Source organism: Ranitomeya imitator, chromosome 4, assembly GCF_032444005.1.
Source record: "Ranitomeya imitator isolate aRanImi1 chromosome 4, aRanImi1.pri, whole genome shotgun sequence".
Taxonomy (NCBI): domain Eukaryota; kingdom Metazoa; phylum Chordata; class Amphibia; order Anura; family Dendrobatidae; genus Ranitomeya; species Ranitomeya imitator.
The window spans coordinates 19,966,140-19,988,286 of NC_091285.1; the positions used below are offsets into that span (position 1 = coordinate 19,966,140).

Here is a 22,147-nt window from a genome sequence, read left to right on the forward strand (position 1 = left end):
CAACTTCCGTAACGGAAATCCCGTGTTGCTGATTGGTCTCGGCAGCTGCCTGTCATGGCTGCCGCGACCAATCAGCGACGGGCACAGTCCGATTAGTCGCTCCCCTATTCCCCTGCAGTCAGTGCCCGGCGCCCGCTCCATACTCCCCGCAGTCACCGCTCACAAAGGGTTAATGTCAGCGGTAACAGGCTGCGGTGTAACGCGCACCGTTACCGCTGGTATTAACCCTGTACTATTGATGCTGCGTAGGCATCTATAGTAAAAGTATGTCATGTTAAAAATAATAAAGAAAAAAAAAAACCTGCTATACTCACCCTCTGTCACCTTTAAGGCTCCTCCCGACGCTCAGGTGACCGCTCCATGCAAGCGGCAGGTTCCAGTGTCAAGGATTGTATGCGGCAAGGACCTGCCATGATGTCACAGTCATGTGACCATGACGTCATCACAGGTCCTGCGCTCATACCATCCTTGACACCGGAAGCTGCCGCTTGCAATGGAGCGGTCACCGGAGCATCGGGATGAGCTGGAAAGGCGACGGAGGGTGAGTATAGCAGGACTTCAACGGGCCTTCGGAAGGTGAGTATATGTTTATTTATTATTTTAAGTTTCTATACTACTTGGCTCTGTGCTGTATATTCCCTCGCTGTGCAATATACTACGTGACTGGACAATATACTTCGTAGCTGGGCAATGTACTACGCGCCTGGGTAATATACTACGCGGCTGGGTAATATACTACGTGGCTGGGCAATATACTACGTGGCTCTGTGCTGTATACTACGTGACTGGGCAATATACTACGCGACTGGGCAATATACTACGTGACTGGGCAATATACTATGTGGCTGGGCAATATACTACGTGGCTGGGCAATATACTACGTGGCTGGGCAATATACTACGTGGCTGGGCAATATACTACGTGGCTGGGCAATATACTACGCGGCTGGGCAATATACTACGCGACTGGGCAATATACTACGTGACTGGGCAATATACTACGTGGCTGGGCAATATACTACGTGGCTGGGCAATATACTACGTGGCTGGGCAATATACTACGTGGCTGGGCAATATACTACGGGGCTGGGCAATATACTACGCGACTGGGCAATATACTACGCGACTGGGCAATATACTACGTGGCTGGGCAATATACTACGTGGCTGGGCAATATACTACGTGACTGGGCAATATACTACGTGGCTGGGCAATATACTACGTGGCTGGGCAATATACTACGTGGCTGGGCAATATACTACGTGGCTGGGCAATATACTACGTGGCTGGGCAATATACTACGTGGCTGGGCAATATACTACGTGGCTGGGCAATATACTACGCGACTGGGCAATATACTACGCGACTGGGAAATATACTACGTGACTGGGCAATATACTACGTGGCTGGGCAATATACTACGTGGACGGGCAATATACTACATGGAAAAACAGATTCTAGAATACCCGATGTGTTAGAATCGGGCCACCATCTAGTCTCTATGTAACGACCAACATGGATATTACCACCATATGGTCAGTGGTAGATACCAGCCCTAAAGAGCATATAAGAGATCACTGCACAGTTACAGATAATGTCTTACCGCTGACTTTCTTTCTGATGGAATCGTTTACTTTTCCCGTCTTTTCCATCTGGCCCAGACCGACATGACAACTTCTTCCAGCTACAACTCGTCTGCAGAGAATACAACAAAGACACATTTCACTTCTCACATTCCAGCCCCATCACCATCTATCTCCAACCTGCACAAACTCCTCATCCTGCTGATACCCCAATACTGAGCCGCTGCTGCTGTATGTGACCCTATTACTGCCCCTGATACCCCAATACTGAGCCGCTGCTGCCGTATGTGTCCCTATTACTGCACCTGATACCCCAATACTGAGCCGCTGCTGCCGTATGTGTCCCTATTACTGCCCCTGATACCCCAATACTGAGCCACTGCTGCCGTATGTGTCCCTATTACTGCACCTGATACCCCAATACTGAGCCACTGCTGCCGTATGTGTCCCTATTACTGCCCCTGATATCCCAATACTGAGCCACTGCTGCCGTATGTGTCCCTATTACTGCTCCTGATACCCCAATACTGAGCCGCTGCTGCCATATGTGTCCCTATTACTGCCCCTGATACCCCAATACTGAGCCGCTGCTGCCGTATGTGACCATATTACTGCACATGATATCCAATACTGAGCCGCTGCTGCCATATGTGTCCCTATTACTGCTCCTGATACCCCAATACTGAGCCGCTGCTGCCGTATGTGTCCCTATTACTGCACCGTATACCCCAATACTGAGTCGCTGCTGCCGTATGTGTCCCTATTACTGCACCTGATACCCCAATACTGAGCCGCTGCTGCCGTATGTGTCCCTATTACTGCACCTGATATCCAATACTGAGCCTCTGCTGCCGTATGTGTCCCTATTACTGCACCGTATACCCCAATACTGAGCCGCTGCTGCCGTATGTGTCCCTATTACTGCACCTGATACCCCAATACTGAGTCGCTGCTGCCGTATGTGTCCCTATTACTGCACCTGATATCCAATACTGAGCCTCTGCTGCCATATGTGTCCCTATTACTGCCCCTGATACCCCAATACTGAGCCACTGCTGCCATATGTGTCCCTATTACTGCCCCTGATACTCCAATACTGAGCCGCTGCTGCCGTATGTGTCCCTATTACTGCCCCTGATACCCCAATACTGAGCCACTGCTGCCGTATGTGTCCCTATTACTGCCCCTGATACCCCAATACTGAGCCACTGCTGCCGTATGTGTCCCTATTACTGCCCCTGATACCCCAATACTGAGCCGCTGCTGCCGTATGTGTCCCTATTACTGCCCCTGATACTCCAATACTGAGCCGCTGCTGCCGTATGTGTCCCTATTACTGCTCCTGATACCCCAATACTGAGCCACTGCTGCCGTATGTGTCCCTATTACTGACCCTGACACCCCAATACTGAGCCACTGCTGCCGTATGTGTCCCTATTACTGCCCCTGATACCCCAATACTGAGCCACTGCTGCCGTATGTGTCCCTATTACTGACCCTGACACCCCAATACTGAGCCACTGCTGCCGTATGTGTCCCTATTACTGCCCCTGATACCCCAATACTGAGCCACTGCTGCCGTATGTGTCCCTATTACTGCTCCTGATACCCCAATACTGAGCCACTGCTGCCGTATGTGTCCCTATTACTGACCCTGACAACCCAATACTGAGCCACTGCTGCCGTATGTGTCCCTATTACTGACCCTGATACCCCAATACTGAGCCGCGCTGCGCGCACCGATACAGTTACAGTGGCGTAGCTCCGGGTGGGCCCCCTCAGAGCACCAGGTCCGAGGCGTCCGCACCTTCAGACCTCTCCCCGGTAGCTACACTACTGGGAAGCTCCCATTAAACTCAATACTAAATCTGTATATAGTGAGCTCCCCCTAGTGGTGGCTCTTCTGCTGTGATGTCAGAGCTGTTCTGTGTGCTCTCAACCAATCCCGTCTCCCCCTGCTGCTCCTCCTCCCACCTATACAGTTTCCTCAAGAATTTTCAGCTGCATCTCCCTCCTACCCCTCATTCTTTTCTATTTACAATATTAGACTAAATTATACATGTGACGTCTGAGACGATTTCTGAATCAGTCCACTTTCCTGAACAGAGTTCAAAAACCTCGGCCTAATAAGGGGAAGATTACTGCAGACAGATTTATACAGCTTCCATTGAAGGCAATACTACATCTGGATATAGTGAGCTCCCCCTAGTGGTGGCTCTACTGGTGCGATGTCAGAGCTGTTCTGTGTGCTCTCAACAAATCACGTCTCTCCCTTCTGCTCCTCACTTGTCCCTCTCTCCCATGCAGTTTCTTGGAGAATAATCAGCTGCATCGCCCTCCTACCCCTCTTCCTCACTCTCTTCTATCTACAGTATAACACTAAATTATATTTTTGGCATCTGAGAAGATTTCTGATTCAGTCCACTTTCTGTATACAGAGTTCCAAATCCTCTGCCTAGTAAGGGGGAGCTTACTACAGGCAGATTGAATCTTCAGCTGCATCTCCCTCCTCCCCCACCTGTCTCTCTCTCTCTCTTCTATCTACACTATTATACTAAATTATGTTTTTGTGACTGAGAAGATTTCTGAATCAGTCCACTTTCCGGATACAGAGTTCCAAATCCTCTACCTAGTAAGGGGGAGCTTACTACAGACAGATTTATATCGCTTCCATTGAATTCATTATTACATCTGTATATAGTGAGCTCCCCCTACTGGTGGCTCTACCGGTATGATGTCAGAGTTGTTCTGTCTGCTCTCACCCAATCACGCCTCCCCTGACTGCTCCTCCTCTTCTCTCCTTCCTCCCATGCAGTTTTCCTGAGAATCTTCAGCTGCATCTCCCTCCTACCCCCTTCCTCACTCTCTTCTATCTACAATATTGCACAAAATTTATATTTTTGGTGACTGTGAAGATTTCTGAATCAGCGCCGAATACAAGACCAAAGAAAGGACTTGGTGGAAATTCCGTTTATGCGGTTTGCGGAGAGTCATGTCGTACTTTGAAGGTCTTCGTTAGCCAAGTAGCTGTGTAATGCTACAGTCGTCCCTTATTATTTCCAAGCTGTCGAGTCTTAAACTTCTGTTTTCGTCTTCTGTCCTCGCACTCCAACGTTTGCGGATTTCTTGATCTTTTTATTTATCCCCCTCTCCCCCATTACTTTTTTTTGTGCCCTCGGTGTAACAATCCAGTATATCAATATAAGGCTTAGGGCTCTGATTATGTAACCAGGAGGCACTGAAGTGGCACGATTGAGCTTTGCCTTGCAACACTTAATTGGGTGGAACGGTGCAGCAGAGCAGGAAGATCCATTTGGCAGAAGCCGTGTACCCAGCTGGAAGCTGAGGTCACTCAGGAATCCCGGCTGTAACCGGAGCGCTCTATGTGTTTTATTACTGCTGAGTTATAGGGTTAGCGTATTTTATTCCTGAGCTGAGGACATGGGGTCAAATAATTGACGCATATTAAAACTTGGGTTGACCGGTACGTGTAACTGCATCACGCAAGTATACGAAAGGCGTCTACCGCTCTACACAAGTGGTCACCTAACCGGATAGGTGCTAAGTGTTAGATTGATGAGGGGGTCACCTAACCGGATAGGTGCTAAGTGTTAGATCGATGAGGGGGTCACCTAACCGGATAGGTGCTAAGTGTTAGATCGATGAGGGGGTCACCTAACCGGATAGGTGCTAAGTGTTAGATCGATGAGGGGGTCACCTAACCGGTTAGGTGCTAAGTGTTAGATCGATGAGGGGGTCACCTAACCAGATAGGTCCTAAGTGTTAGATCGATGAGGGGCCGACTTTTGGGATCCTCAGTAACCTCAACTGCGGCAAATTTTGAACGAGCGGAAAGTCAATTGCCCATGTCCCTCCCTTTCTCCTCCGATCTTCAGACCATGGATCTGAAATGCATGCGCCGGTGATCTGAAGATTGGCTATCTTTGCCTGTTTCACAGACTTTGAACAGGGTGCGCGCGCATGCGTCCGGCCACAAGACTAGGGTCAGGAGGAGATGAAGCACATATGCTGGTGGTGTGAAGATCAGCTTTCGTTGTCTGGGTCAACGACATTGAACGGAGCAGCAGGGCGCTTGCGCATGTGTTCAACTTTCTCCTCTGCGCACCAGACCAAGGTGAGGAGGACCTCAAGCACATGCGCTGGTGATGGCAAGATTGTCGGGCTTTGAATGAAATGGTATACCACTTACACATGTCCCATTTTCTCCTCTGCGCACCAGGCCAAGGTCAGGAGGAGCTCAAGCACATGCGCCGGTGATATGAAGATCGGCTATCTTCATCAGTGTAGGGCGCATGCATCCATTTTTCTCCTACGAGCACCAGATCAAGGTCAGGTGGAGCTCAAACACATATGTGGGTGATATGAAGATCGGCTATCTTCGTACGTGTAGGACGCACTCACATGTGTTCATCTGTGTCCTCTGTGCACCAGACCAAGGTCAGGAGTACCTCACGTACATGCGCCGGTGATATGAAGATCAGCTATCTTCGTCTGTGTTGGGTACATGCGCATGTGTCCATATTTCTCCGCTGGGCCCCAGACCAAGCTCAGGAGGAGCTCAGGCACATACGCTGGTGATATGAAGATCGGCTATCTTCATCTGTGTAGGGCGAATGCGCATGTGTCCATCTTTCTCCTCTGGACACCAGACCAAGGTCAGGGGTAGCTCAAGCATATGCGCTGGTGATATGAAGATCGGCTATCTTCATCTGCGTAGGGTGTATGCGCATGTGTCCATCTTTCTCCTCTGGACACCAGACCAAGGTCAGGGGTAGCTCAAGCACATGCGCCGGTGATATGAAGATCGGCTATCTTCGTCAGTGTAGGACGCATGCATGTGTCCATCTTTCTCCTCCTTGCACCAGACCAAGGTCAGAATAAGCTCAAGCACATATGCTGGTGATATGAAGATCGGCTATCTTCGTCCGTGTAGGGCGCATGCGCGTGTGTCCATCTTTCTCTTCTGGGCACTAGACCAAGGACAGGAGGAGCTCAAGCACATGCGCCAGTGATATGAAGATCGGATGTCTTCGTCCGTGTAGGGCGCATGCACATGTGTCCATCTTTCTTTGACTATCTTTGCCAGGGCCTTAGACTTTAAAAAGGAGCTACAGGTTTCGCATGTGCCCAAGTCTCCCTTACACCTCAGGCCGCAAGACTAAGGTCAGGCGGCATTGAAGCACATGTGCATGCGCCAGTGATATGAAGAATGGCTATCTTTGTCAGTGCCATAGACTTGGAACAGAGCAGTATGGAGCCTGCGCAATCTTCACTTCTTTCAACTCCTGGTTGCGGACGGTCCTGCGACCATCTTCCTATCAATGGGGGTCGCAAATCTTGGTCCCACCCAAATCTAGCAATTTTTATCTTTTCAGCATGGGTAGACAGAAGTAACCCTTTAAATGGAATCTGTGTGACCAGGTGTTTGCTATGTAATCTGAGAGCAGCATGATGTAGGGGCAGAGGCCCTGATTCCAGCAATGTGTCACTCGCTGGTCTGTTTACTGTAATTTTGATTCATTCATAGTTTTCTCTGCTGCAGAGCTCAGAATGCTGAGCCCTGTGTAGTCCCGCTTACACCACTGATTGACAGCTTTCTGTGTACACTGTACATTGACCGAAAGCTGCAAATCAGTGGTGGGGCGGAGTTACACAGAGCTGTGGACTAGGAGGCACGAGCCACCTAGTCCTGTACTGATAATCTCCTGCTGATAAAACACTGATTGTATTGAACAACTTCTGCTCCTATTTGTTGCTTTTTGTGAACTTTTGAGCAAAAAACATAACATGAATTGACTTACACCAGGAGGATAACATTGGATCTTTGTATTATTACAGGGGAGCGGGTGTAACGTCACGTGCTGACACCATGACTGTGAGACGGGCTGCTGAGGTGACCAGGAATAAGAATCACGCTGTGCATCTATCAGGCCACAGGTAAGTCCTGTGAGTGATATGTGGCATGAAGGAGGGTGGTACAGATGTAATACTTCTCACAGCTGAAGGTTTGTTGCAGTTGCCCTGATTATTGAGAAATCTATCCATAAGTCATATAAATTGCCCTGTTACGTCTCACCTGATGAGGTAGATCGGTCGACCAGAGGGAAAGTGAAAATTCAGCAAAGGGAGAGCGATGAAGCAGAGTGGTAATAATGGCACAGCAGTAGAGCATGTCGCAGAGACATCACTACCACTTGTAGCATAAACCAGCGATGTAGCAGAGACCAGCGATTATGCAGAGCTGAGTAGCTCAGGAAACTTGCTTTAATGATGTAGCACAGCCCAGTGATGCAGCAGAGTTGAGCAACTAAGGAGACTCGCCGGTGGCGATGTAGCAAAGTCCAGCAATGTAGCAGAGTTAAGTACATCAATTGACTTGAAGTAACAATGCAGCAGAGCCCAGCAATGTAACCAAGAAGGTTATGAGACTTATTGTAATGATGTAGCACAGCCCAGCAATGTAGCAGAGTTGAGTATGTAAGGACACCGGTAGCGATGCAGCAGAGTTAAGGACTTGAAGTAACATTGTAGCAGAGCCAAGCAATGTAGCAGCGTAGGTCAGGAGACTCACTGTAATGATGTAAAACAGCCCAGCAATGTAGCAGAGTTGAGTAAGTAAGGAGACCAGTAGCGATGTAACGAAACCCAGCAATGTAGCAGAGTTAAGTACTTCAGATGACTTGAAGTAACATTGTAGTAGATCCCAGCAACGTAGCAGAGTAGGTTAGGAGACTCACTGTAATGGTGTAGAACAGCCCAGCAATGTAGCAGAGTTGACTAAGTAAGGACTCCAGTAGCGATGCAGCAGAATTAAGTACTTAAAGTAACATTGTAGCAGAGACAAGCAATGTAGCAGAGTTAAGTACTTCAGATGACTTGAAGTAACATTGTAGTAGAGCCCAGCAACATAGCAGAGTAGGTTATGAGACTCATTGTAGTGATGTAGCCCAGCCTAGCTGAGTTGTGTAAGTAATGAGACTGGTAGCGATGTAACAAAACCCAGCAATGTAGCAAACTTGAGTAAGTAAGGAGGGCAATAGCGTGTAGCAAAGCCCAGCAAAGTAGATCAAATGATTGAAGTAACATTGTAGCAGAGACCTGCAATGTAGCGGAGTAGGTCAGGAGACTGTCACGGGTATGTCAGAGGCTGCAGACAGTCGCACTGCATCTAGTTGCAGAAGGTCTCTGCGTTTGGCTTTGCAGACACCTTCTTAACCCTTCTGACTCTTTGACCCAGTAGCAAACTTTCTCCGGCTCTAAGGGACACACCTGGACCTGGGTGTTTATAGACTCCCAGGAATTGCCGGTGATATTTTCATTTTCCCCTGTTGAGGCTTGGCGCTATAGCAGTCGGCTATCTTCCTCTTAGGTGTTGCTGGAGGACGCCTGTGTTACGTCTCTGACTCTACTCAAGATAAGTGTTCTCCTTGTTCATCTATCCCAGCTGTCTTTAGTGGTAGTGGGGATCGACTAGTGCGCATCCTGTAATTCCCTAAATAGTGCTTATCGCCAGGGTCAGGCAGGGATTAGGTTCCTGCCCGGCGATAGGTGCAGAACCTATATAGGGATGTGTAGGGCAGACAGGGTGACTTTAGATCTGCCTAGGGGTCTCCACTCCCCCCTTCCCTTGTGTTGGGCTGCCTTCCCCTCATCTCTTCATGTTGCACTTAGTCTTTCCTACACTGTGCGTGACAGAGACCCACTGTAATGATGTAGCACAGCACAGCAATATAGCAGATTTGAGTAAATAAGGAGACTAGTAGCAATGTAGCAGAGTTACGGTAAGTATTTCTGAGTCCAGTGAAGCCCCAAGTAGTGGCACGGCTGCCTGTATAGTCAGGTGTTTTGCCACCACTTAAGGTGGCCTATAAGGTTATGGAACAAAAGGAGCCGACAGAACATGAGACTAGCGAGGAGCCCGGCGCTGGGGTTGAGGCAGGTGAGTAAAGGTACCGTTACACTAAACGATTTACCAACGATCACGACCAGCGATACGACCTGGCCGTGATCGTTGGTAAGTCGTTGTGTGGTCGCTGGAGAGCTGTCACACAGACAGCTCTCCAGCGACCAACGATGCCGAAGTCCCCGGGTAACCATCGGGTTACTAAGCGCAGGGCCGCGCTTAGTAACCCGATGTTTACCCTGGTTACCCTGTTTACCCTGGTTACCATTGTAAATGTAAAAAAAAAAAACACTACATACTTACATTCTGTAAGTATGTGTCTGTCGCGTCCCCCGGCGTCAGCTTCCCTGCACTGTGTAAGCGCCGGCCGTAAAGCAGAGCGGTGACGTCACCGCTGTGCTCTGCTTTAGGGCCGGCCGGTGCTCAGTCAGTGCGGGAAGCTGACGCTGGGGGACGCGACAGACACCGGAATGTAAGTATGTAGTGTTTTTTTTTTTAACATTTACAGTGGTAACCAGGGTAAACATCGATATTTACCCTGGTTTCCAGTGAGCACATCGCTGGATCGGCATCACACACGCCGATCCAGCGAAGACAGCGGGTGATCAGCGACCAAATAAAGGTCCTGATCATTCGCAGCGACCAACGATCTCCCAGCAGGGGCCTGATCGTTGGTCGCTGTCACACATAACGATTTCGTTAACGATATTGTTGCTACATCACAAAAAGCAACGATATCGTTAACGAAATCGTTATGTGTGACGGTACCTTAACACTCTGCTTGGTGTCACTGAATGGCGACATTCATTATTACAGTCAAAGTCTAAACCCTAAAGGTACCGCTGCAGCGTCGCTGTGTGGTCGCTGGAGAGCTGTCACACAGACAGCTCTCCAGCGACCAACTATGCGAAGTCCCCTGGTAACTAGTGGACTTCACAGGGCCGCGCTTAGTAACCCGATGTTTACCCTGGTTACCAGCGTAAACTTTAAAAAAAACAAACACTACATACTTACATTCCGGTGCCTGTCCCCCGGCGCTGTGCTTCTCTGCACTGACTGTGAGTGCCAGCCGGAAAGCACTGCGGTGACGTCACCGCTGTGCTCTGCTTTCCGGCCGGCCGGCGCTGACAGTGCAGAGAAGCAGAACGCCGGGGGACAGACACCGGAATGTAAGTATGTAGTGTTTTTTTTTTTTTTTACGTTTACGCTGGTAACCAGGGTAAACATCGGGTTACTAAGTGTGGCCCTTGCGCTTAGTAACCCGATGTTTACCCTGGTTACCAGTGAAGACATCGCTGAATCGGCGTCACACACGCCGATTCAGCGATGTCTGCGGGAGATCCAGCGACGAAATAAAGTTCTGGACTTTTTGCTCCGACCAACGATGGCACAGCAGGATCCTGATCGCTGCTGCCTGTCAAACTCAACGATATCACTATCCAGGACGCTGCAACGTCACGGATCGCTAGCGATATCGTTGAGTGTGAAGGTACCTTTATACAAACCTAATCCTGGATAAGTGATAAACCCCCTGCTGCGAGAAGTATAAACTCTAGATAAAGACTGGCTCACAGCAAGCAGATATATTGTAATTGGTTAGGAGTGAATTAGTGAAGTTAGCAGAACTTTTTAGTATAAAAAGTAGTAAAAAATGACGACAGAAATGGTATTTTAAGGAATTGTTATCTATGCCGCCCCCCGTACAGGGAGTGGAGCGGTAATACCTGGCACCTATAGTAATACAGGATATGGCAGTGTCTTATTACAGGAGCACTGACGTTTGGACCGGCTATATCACGGACGGGTTTCGTCTTGTCTTTGGCATTTTTAGGTAGGGTGGGGTTAATAGTAAAATTGCGAAATCGCCAACCTGAAAATGTATTTGCTGATAGATACAGTATATGTGGTATATATAATTAATTCACTTAAAGGGGTTGTCCATCTCTGACATTGATGACCTTTCCTTGATACGCCATAACTATAGATGTAGGTTCTAGCGATTGGACCCCACTATAAGAGGAGAACTAACCACACATGCGCACCTCTCTCCATTGAGGCGCCTTGGAGTCATCAAGTCACATTTTTTGGTTATACTCCGTGTTTTGGGCCCGAGGATGAGAACCTCAAAAGCAAAGGTTGTTGAGCAAATATTGCCACTCAACTCCATCTGATACCATAATACACTGCATATTTATTTCCATGGTGTGAACATGGCTTAGACGATATCTAATCCCCCCAAGTTACTGCACCAATGGTATGGTCCATCCTGTGCCGCCAGTGTAGATTACGAGTCGTGTGTCCGTGCCCTTTTGTTGATCTGCTCTTCCTCCCATCCACCACCGCGGTTGTGGCTTGTGGTTTCTCGACCTCACCGAGTCAGGGTTTTCACTTTATTTTTTATTTTTCCACTGTGCTCTTACAGTTTGGAGCCAGGAGATGTGAGAGTTTACAGCGGTTTCTTTAGCTTTGTCCGTTTGCTGACTTGCACACATATTAAAGAATTGGATCTGCTGCCGACCCGTTTTGTGTTTTCTCAGCTTTCTCTGCTTGGTCGAACCGCAGGAAGTGATAAAAGTAGATGTTTAGAAAAGCTCATTAACCCTTTATATCAAAAGTCTATGAATAGGGCATAGCATGGGGTGGAGGCCACCGAGCAAGTCCTTTGAGTGCCGAAAAGCCATGGTATTTTAGATGCCCTCGAAAAGGGATCTAAGGTTTACCATTGGCATACAGAGGGCAAAAGTTGCTCTCTTACCCTTGTCCAATACCTTTAGAAGGGGGCACTTCCCTCCAGCCGTTACCTCCTTTTTTGTTATGAAGTCCATATGAATAAGGTTGACCCTAGGTGGGACCAGAACTCCTGAAGGTGAAGCCTCCATAGCACCTTCCACCTTGTTTAAAAGTCTTTATGACTTGTAGCACCTTGCTGAGGAGAGGAAAAAACGGGCCTCACCCGAAAAAAAAAAGGAAGACTTCTTTTCTTCTACGACTTGACGGTGGAGCAGTGTGTATGTTGAAGAAGAACTTCAAGTTTTGGAAAGCAAAGAGTCAATAACTGTAAATTCATGACTAAGACTGAATATGTGATCTATGAGGTCTGACTATGAGACAGTAAAATATGACATTCCCAAGGGGTGGTTGACCTATGCCCTTCAGACCCTCAGGCAAAGACGTCTCGTAGAGAGTTTAAGCTGTCACTCACGTAGGTGGAACATATAGAAACCAGTATGTAAGTGGTTCTTGAACATTACTGGAGAGTTTTTGGCTCTCAGAACCCATTAAACTTCTGATGGATTGACCACCATAAAAGTGAAGTGGTGATCTGGGGTCGGTCTTCTTGAACCCTGGTGGTACAGGTGTTGTGGCCATATTATGAAAGGGTGGAACTAGTGGTGGTTAAGAAGTCTAGAGTGTTTTACGTTTTTGGCTTTTTTTTTCAAACAATGCATTGGATAAGCATCGAGGTTTGGAAAAAGAATGCCGGATAGCGTTCGAAACGCGTAGCTTTTTCTTCTTCTGCCATGTACTTTTTTGGATTGGATTTTGAAGTGGATTTTAAAGCACTTCAATAAAGTGGTCGTTTTATCCAAGAGCTGGAACTTTACTTTTTTCTTTATTGGATAAGCATTAGACATATTTCTGGAGAAGGTTGCGTAAAAGGGGGGTTATAACTTGCCAAAATTTGTAATTTTTGGTGTGAATGCCGCTGTTCTCCTGAATCCGGCGTTGTTTTTCTTTTGTTCCTGCGCCTCTCCATTCCTGAGATATGGTCCTCTCTTCTCTGTAAGTAAAACTAGTCTTGTTAGGCAAGTGGGTGTGACCCACAAAAATCTTCTCTAGGACCACGCCCAGTTGGCCATCAAGGCTAGATTTATATGAAGAGAAGGAGCCGTATCTCATGGACAGAGAGGTGCAGCAACAAAAAATACCAGAGAACAGTGGTATTTACTCCAAGAAAAAAAAGAACAATTTTATGGCAATGGACAGGTCCTCATTCTTATTTACTGGTCCCAAGATAAGGGGTTCAAAAATATAATTATTTTAACTCTGTTGGCTTTGTTAATGCTGTTTGTGTCTACGTTTGGGATGTACTGATGTTGTATTTTCAGAAATTAGAGTCCTTAAAGGGAATGTTTCAGCAGATGTGTCCTATATAATCCGAGAGCAGTATGAAGGAGGGGCTGAGACCGTGATTCCAGCAATGTGTCACTTAATAGGCTATTTCAATAAAAAAATAATGTTTTATCAGCAGGAGATTATCACTACAGGACTAGGTGTCTCATGCCTTCTAGTCATTCTGCATTGTATAGCTCCGCCCCCACCACTGATTGGGAGCTTCCTGTCAATGTACAATAAGTGGTGTAGGTGGGGTTATACAAGGCTCAGCATTCAAGCTCTGCTAGATCTGCAGCAGAGAAAGCTGTGATCACATCAAAATGACAGCAAGCAGCCCAGTAAGTGACACATCACTGGAATTGGGGTCTCAGCTCCTACATCATGCTGCTGTCAGATTACATAGCAAAAAAATGGGTAACAGATTCCCTTTAAAGATTTTTTTCCAGCCAATGAAATGTATAAAAACAGACCATATGGGGTTAGTTTCGAGTCCGATGTCCTTCAGTGGCTACTTAGAACCATCTTTTTACATGTCAACTACAGTTTCTTCTCCATTTGACGGTATTACAAGGAAACTTTGTTTTATGGAGTGTGACCGTAATTATTTGAGACTCATCCCTATCGTCGTCCCTTAAAGACCTATTTAATGCAGTTATTAGGCTCCGCAGTGATCCCGAAACAATTAGCGTCCATTGCCTGAAAATTGATGGCTTCAATGACAGTAATGGTGCTTTGTGTCTTGTCTCACCAGGGTGACGCCAACAGATAAAGAAAACTATTGGACTCGGAAAAAACTTGAACTTCCTCAGCTTCACTTGAGTGTAAAAAGTCAAACTGTCATTAAATCTGACTCGGTAAACTATAACCAAGACGTTAATCTGGGAAGAAGTCCTCTAAAAGGTCTGGAGAACCAGCCAAGAAGTATAAAAGGTTTACGGCAGAACATGCTCAGCAACAAAATGACCATCCATGACCCAATGATGGAGATCAACGTCAAAGATCCAGACCTTCTGCTAAAGAAACAGTTATCGAATACTAAGTCTTCCCCATTGCCCCAAAAGATCGCCTTGAAGAAAACATCGAGCATCAAAGATAAAATCTCTGAGTGGGAAGGAAAACGAGAGACGCAGTCCCCTCTTCTCAGCCGGAAGGAGTCCATACAGGTGAAGAGACAGGATTCCTTTGGTACTACTTTTGGAGACACGAATGTGGACGATATCAAGAACCGTCAGAAAGGCAGCTTTAAGAGAATGTTCAGTTGGGAAATGGACAATGAACGAAAAGACTCCATAAAATTAGACAAGAAAGCTGAGAAAGAGACTAGCCTGAGTGTGGAAACTAAGGAGCAAGTCATTAGTGCCAAGAAGGACCAAGCTACGGTATTGAGCCAAGTGAAAAAGTTTGAGCGTTCAAAGAAAGACGGTCCGGTGGAAGGGCTGCCACAATTGCCAGGAACTTATTATTCACCACAATGTTTATTAGATTCTGAAAACCAAGAGAACAAACTGGGGTCAAAGACAAAATGGGGGTCGGATTCCGAGAACACCGAGCCGATTTTTGGGGTGGTGGGAGAGGGGAGAACGTCTAGAAGGACCAGCAATGTGGACAATGTATATACGGAACCTGGGGCACCTGAGAAGACATTACCTATCAACCCTTTACCCAAACCGAGGAGGACTTTCCGACATGAAGGAGAGGTGGGACCGGTTAGAGCCGGTCTTCGGAAAAGGGATTTACCTCCACTTCCTTGTATACCTCCACCTCCTCTGCCCACATCTCCTCCACCATCAGCCGTGAGCAGAAGACTTTGGAATAGCAAACACAGAAATAACGGAGACCATAGGTAATTTATTTTATTTTTAACTGGTTTTAGAACTATTAGTAGAAGATCTAGAATACAAAAGTCAGGAAGGAAAGTTGAGGACTTCTCGTTGCTTCCTATTTTATGAGGTCATAATGAATTGTATTGTTTTGGTTTTGTCTTTGTTTGACCTCACATCAGTGTCATCTGACAATCTATTTTTTTTACATAAATCGGATTTAGAACACAAAAACAATAGACAAGCTCTAGGATATACCAGTCAGGAAGGAAGTTTGAAGGCTTCTCGTAGCTTCCTAATCTACGAGGCCACAATGAAGTGTATCGTTTGTTTGTTTTTTTGTTTGGTTGTTTTTTTTACCTGACATCTCTATTTTATGATAATCAATTTTTTTACATACAGTAAATCTGATATATTAAGGCAAACAGAACATACAAACTCTAGAATACGCTAGTCAGGAAGAAAGGTTGAAGGCTTCTCATTGCTTCTTAGCTTCTTAATCTGTGAGGTCACCACAAACTGTACGGTTTCTTTATATAGTTGTTTTTTTTTTTTTTAAATTCATTTATTAATTTCAGAATAGACAAACATTGCACATATTACATTTATCATTATTAAACATACCATCAGATACAAATGATTACAAACATCATCGCATCCAAAGTTCAGAGGCAATAGACTGTGCATGTTGAATCACTAGTACCTACAAAATACCTACTATACAACTTAAACAACTTTAACCTTTAGTAATAAGTCGCCAAAAGAAAACAGATTCAAGTTTGCTCTGCAACGATGTCCCCAAACCCCATGCCCTCCTCCCCGTGCATATATCTAATCCACGCAGACTACAGAGTATGATGAGATGAGTTCCATCTACCCCAAATTTTTTCGAATTTACCTGGGCATCCTCTATTATGGTACAGTGTTCTCTCATATGGGATAACCGAGTTCACCAGGTCAATCCAAGCTCTGAGAGACGGGGAGGAGCTACCCATCCACCTTAATGCCAGTACCTTTCGTGCTAAGAAGAGCGTTTCTCGAAGGAAGATCCCAGTATGGTGATCCCAGGTCTCTGTATCCCACACCCCAAATAGGCAAGTCAATGGTTCAAGTGGGACAGGGATTAACAATAAAGACGTTAACAATGTCGTGACTTCTTTCCAATAATGAAGGATTACCGGGCACCGCCATATCATGTGGGTAAAATCCGCATCATGTGCGTGACACCGTAAGCAGTCTGACGTCTGAAGGCGGCCCATTTTAAAAAGTCGTGTCGGAGTCAGATAAGTCTGATATGTAATATATAGCTGGGTCATCCTATTGTTAACTGAGGGAGAAACTTTAGTTGGAGATTCCAAAATATCTTCCCACTCCTCTCCCAGTGTATCGGGAAGGAGTCCCTCCCATTTCTTTTTTAAGGAGTTAATAGTGAGCCCATCTCCCACGGATAATAGGTATGTGTATAAAGAGGAAATGAGTCCCTGAGGACCCTGTGATTTGAGAATGCCTATAAGGGGTAAAGATGAAATTGCTCGACCTGCACCTGCATTTCGCATATGTGACTGGAAAGCTGACCTCAGCTGTAAATAACGGAAGAATTGAGATCTTGGGATATTGCAGGTATCCCGCAATTGTTCAAAGGACACAAAAACATCCTGGTTATATAAATTACCTACCGAGAGAACACCACATGAGATCCAGAACTCAGTAGACGGGTGATTTAGTAATTCTGGAAAATAACTATTATACCACAGTGGCATTTCGGCTATTATATCTGTATATTTAATAACTTTTTTAATTTGTCTCCATATTAATCTCGCTTGTCGAAGCAATGGCAGCAAACGGGGAGCACTGACTTTCTCCATTTCCAAAAAACCCAGTGGACAGTCAATACGGGCAGAATGGATTATATGGCTTTCTGAATTAGGTAGGGAGTTGCTAGGCATCCATTTGCTTATCGCCCTAGCCTGCCCAGCAAGATAATATAGATAAAAGTCTGGTAAGGCTGCCCCTCCCCCCCTTGTCGGTCTCTGTAGAGTAGATAGCTTGAGTTTGGGTCTAGTCTTCCCCCATATAAAGGACGTGGTCAGGGAGTTTAAGTTTGCAAAGAAAGATTTGGGTATTGGCACAGCACTATGTTGGAGACAATAATTAAATTTGGGGAGCAATATCATCTTAACTAAATTAATGCGACCTGCAACGGAGAGAGGGAGTTTGCTCCAAGCTATGAATTTAGATTTGGCCAGGTCCAATAGTGGATAAATATTAAGTCGTAGGTCCAGCTGACTATATTGAGACATATGTATTCCTAGATATTTGAAATTGGAGACTACAGGTAGTGACGAGAGATTTTCGAGACGGGGCATCGGCGCATGAGACAGAGGCATCAGAGCAGACTTATCCCAATTGATATAGAGACCAGAGAATTTGCTAAAATTATCTATAGTCGTTATTACTCGCGGTAGTGTTTCTTCTGTTTTACCCATAAATATGATCATATCATCAGCATATAGACCGATGGTATCTACACGATCCGCAATACTTATTCCCTTGATATCCGTGGAAGACCTTATGCGTATTGCCAATGCTTCTATCGCGAGGGCAAAGAGGGCCGGGGACAGAGGACATCCCTGACGGGTTCCCCTATGTAAAGTAAAGGAATCAGAGATAGAATTATTCACAATTACCCGTGCCCTAGGATTCCTATATAGTGTATCTATCCCTCTAATAAATTTATCTCCAAAACCGTATTTCTGCAGACATGCAGAAAGAAAAGGCCATTCAAGGGAGTCAAACGCTTTAGCTGTGTCTAGGGATGCCAGAGCCCAGTTATTATCCAATTCTAGGGAGCTATATTGAATCACTGATTGGACCCGCCGAATATTAATAGAGGTACTTTTCCCAGGCATAAAGCCTGTTTGATCTGGGTGTATAAGATCTAATATGATTGTATTTAGTCTAGTGGCCAATATTTTAGTGAAGATTTTATAATCTACGTTCACCAATGATATGGGGCGATATGATCCACATTCCAAGGGGTCCTTTCCCTCCTTCTTAAGTACAATGATATTTGCATCATAAAATGTTTCAGGCATAATTTCTCCCTCCCATATATTCTGAAGCACCTTCAATAAGAGTGGTGCCAGGTGGTCCCGATATTTTTTATAGAACTCAACGGGAAACCCGTCAGGTCCAGGGGCCTTCCCGGTGGCCATATCCATTATAGCCTGTTCCACCTCCTCCAGAGTAAACTCGGCTTCCATAAAAGCTTGCTGGGTTGGGCTCAGTAAGGGGAATGCCATGTCTGATAGATAGTCTATACATTCAGGGACCCCAAGACCACTACCCGATTTGTACAGTGACTTATAGTAATTACAAAAACTTTGAAGAATTTCCTCGGTGGAGGATACCAACGAACCATCGAGTGTCCGAATCTGTAGTACCGTGTTGGAGGTGTTATGCTGACGTACCAAAAAAGCTAGGAGTTTACTGGCCTGATTCCCCATTTCAAAATAAGACTGACGGGTAAAAAATAATTTACGTTTTGATTTAGTGTCTATATTTTGGGTGTATAATCTTTGGGAAGTGAGCCACTCCACCCTGTTGCCGTTAGTTTGATTGGCCACATAGGCGGCTTCCGAGTCCTTCAGCCGTCGCTCAATCTCGTCATCCTCCCCCGCCGTCACCCTCTTTATATAGGAGATTGTAGAGGACAGACATCCCCTCAAATATGCCTTTAGAGTGTCCCAGAACAGATTGAGATTCGAGGGGTCTGGGTGAGTAGAGACAAAGCAGTTTAACTGATCAACCGTTCTATCACTAGCATCTATTAGTTTCAGCCAGAAGGGATTCAATTTCCAAGGTATATTATTATTTGACTGACCGTATTTAAGTTTGAGAACAATTGGGCTGTGATCTGATATCCCCCTGTTACCATGTTCGACACTATTCACCCACAGCGCTAGGTCGCTAGATCCAAATATGTAATCTATACGGGATAGAGACTGTCTAGTTGAAGAATGACAAGTATATTCCTTTATCTCAGGGTGACGTGTTCTCCATAGGTCTAACCATCCGCTACCGTTCATAAATGATGCCAATTGAGAGGGAGATTGAGAAAGGGGCCCCCTTGACATCTCGCCGTCTAGTCTCAGTCTGTCTTTAAGATTATCCATGACTAAATTAAAGTCTCCCATACAGATAACACTAGCATTAGGATAATTTAGGGAGAAACCCAGTGCCATGCGGAGAACCGATATGCCGGCCGGGGGTGGGTTATAAACACATAATATCACATATTCCTTCATATTAATAAAGGCATGAACAAAAACAAAGCGACCTTCGGGATCGCGTCGTGACTCTCTAGCCTCCCACCTGACATTCCTATGTACCAACAGGGAGACCCCTCTGGAGTAACTGGTGTGAAATGCGTGAAGGGACCACTGCACCCACGGCTTTTGCGTACACTTAGCTGTGTCTCTGGTCAAATGCGTCTCCACAAGTGCTACAATATGTGGATGATACCTTTTAATTTGTGAAAATACCCTAATTTTCTTTCGAGGAGTCTTAATACCCCGTATGTTCCACGTCATACATACAATCTCAGATCCCATATCTACGTTCGGGAAAAGGCATAACATACACCACAGCCTGGGCGGGAATCAGGAACATCATACAGAGCATAAGGTTATCACTGGCGACTAATAAACATAACAAACAATTGAAACTGGTGTAAAATACCAAACCAAACAACATTTGAACAGTGGAGGAGTGTAATCCTACACTCCTATAGTTGAGTAGAATAGGGGATACCCTCACTAGAATCAGCGTCCGGTATAGTTGACAAACTCAGCACCCACATAGAGAGCTCTAGATTGTGTTGCCATCAGATAGAAAGAGCTACTCAAGAGTCCGGGGTACTAGGCCCCTTGTATGACCGTAACCATTCGACCGCCTCCGCCGGGTCAGTAAAGAACAGGGAGGAGCCTTCATGAAGAATACGGAGTCGAGCTGGATAAAGCATGGAGTAAATGATGTTTTTATCCCTGAGCTGCTTTTTGACTTCCATAAATCGAACTCGCTGCTTTTGAAGTTCCATAGAGAAGTCCGGGAAGATTGATATAGTGGCGTTATTGAATTTAATAGGGGCCTTCTGCCTTGCCAAGCGAAGAATTGCATCCCTGTCTCTGCAGTTAAGGAGACGTGCCAGAAAGGGTCGGGGCGGAGTTCCAGGAGGAAGAGGTCTCGTTGGGACCCTATGGGCCCTTTCCACAGAAAATGTTGAGGAGAATCCGTCTCCCAGGGAGGTTTTAAGCCAGTCCTCTAGAAATTGCTCAGGTTGCTGACCCTCCGAGCGTTCTGGTAGGCCAATAATTCGGATATTATTACGGCGCAGCCTGTTTTCCAGGTCATCTGCCTTTTGCTTCCAGGCATTCACAGAGCCAGTGGCCTTTGATAACTTAGCCTCCATTGGGGCAATGGTGTCCTCTATCTGAGACACCCTTGTTTCAACCTCTGAAATACGCCCTCTCATAGTTTGTATATCTTGTCGCAGACGGCCCACTTCAGTATGCACGTCTTCTATTTTCTCAGTGAGAGAGGACCTGGTGAGAGATATAGCCTGCATCAACTGCTCAGATGCTTGTTTAAGAGTCAGTTCGTCTTGTTCTCCCTCCTCATTGCTGTCAGAAAGACGATTTTTGCGTTGACTCTGCGTGGGATTATTTCTGAGAGAGCGTGTATTATCTGGGGCATCTTCTCTGGCATATTTCCTCAACTTGTCAGCAGCCCCCGCTCCTTTAGGATGATGCATGGTGATTGGCAGAAGATCCCCACCAAATGACCAAATTTATTATTATGGCAGTCTATTCTCCACTAGCAGACCGGACAGGGCCAAACACCGGGATGCACCCCCGAGAGGCAGCAAACCAAGCAAAGAGTCTCAGATATCTGCAAATGTATCAACTTAGGAGTTTGCCCAGGCACCGTGTCCCAGAGCAGCCACAGTTCCCCAGGAAGAACAGCAGGGAGGGGGGAACGATCCCTCCAAAGTAATGGTGCAAGCAGGGGTTTTGATAAGGGGAGTGCAGGGCCCAATTTTCCAGGGCGCACACCGCTCTGCCCCTTTTAGTGTTTCAGGCCGGTAGCTCACCTCCTGAATGCACCGCAGTCTTGCTATATAGCGCCTCTCTCCTTGCTGCTGGAGAGTGCGCTGTGGTAATGGCCGCCGTCTCCCAGGGCCCGCCCGCCGCTCCAGACCCGGCACCTGTCTCCTGCTCCTCGATGTTCCACAGCGTCCCCGCTGTATGTAAGTGCCTGCCGTGCCCCCCGGGGGATCCACCCGGCTTCAGCCGCCGCCGGCACTGCGTCCCGCCCGTCGGAGCCGCGCTCAAAGATGGCCGCCGCAGCCCAGGGACCTCGCCGCTCCTCCAGGCCGCCACAGATATCGGCTCTCCAGCGTTCCACCGCCGCCACCCGGGGGGGTCGCCGGTCTCCCGAGCTTTCAGAGCACCGCCTCAGCCGGTGCAGCTGCAGTTCAGGGGGATAAATGGCCGGATTCAGATCAGGATAATGGGAGCCTCCAAAAGGTGCGTCTTCTCTCTTGGCTTACATAGCCACGCCCCTTATATAGTTGTTTGTTTGTTTTTTTTACTTTAAATCTGTGTTTTCTGAATCTAATTCTTATTTTTACATACAATAAATCTA

General features: G+C 46.5%; 1 protein-coding gene across 2 annotated transcripts in view; it reads left to right on the forward strand.

Moving 5' to 3' along the window:
* The window catches only part of DENND2A (DENN domain containing 2A), a 96,659-nt gene that overhangs the window by 37,975 nt on the left and 36,537 nt on the right, over nucleotides 1–22,147 (forward strand). For both annotated transcript variants that reach the window (XM_069763259.1, XM_069763260.1), the window contains exons 2-3: nucleotides 7,442–7,540; nucleotides 14,374–15,465. In XM_069763259.1, the coding sequence (XP_069619360.1) occupies nucleotides 7,473–7,540; nucleotides 14,374–15,465 (1,160 nt within the window). In that variant the 5' untranslated portion in view covers nucleotides 7,442–7,472. The remainder of the gene's footprint in view (nucleotides 1–7,441; nucleotides 7,541–14,373; nucleotides 15,466–22,147) is intronic.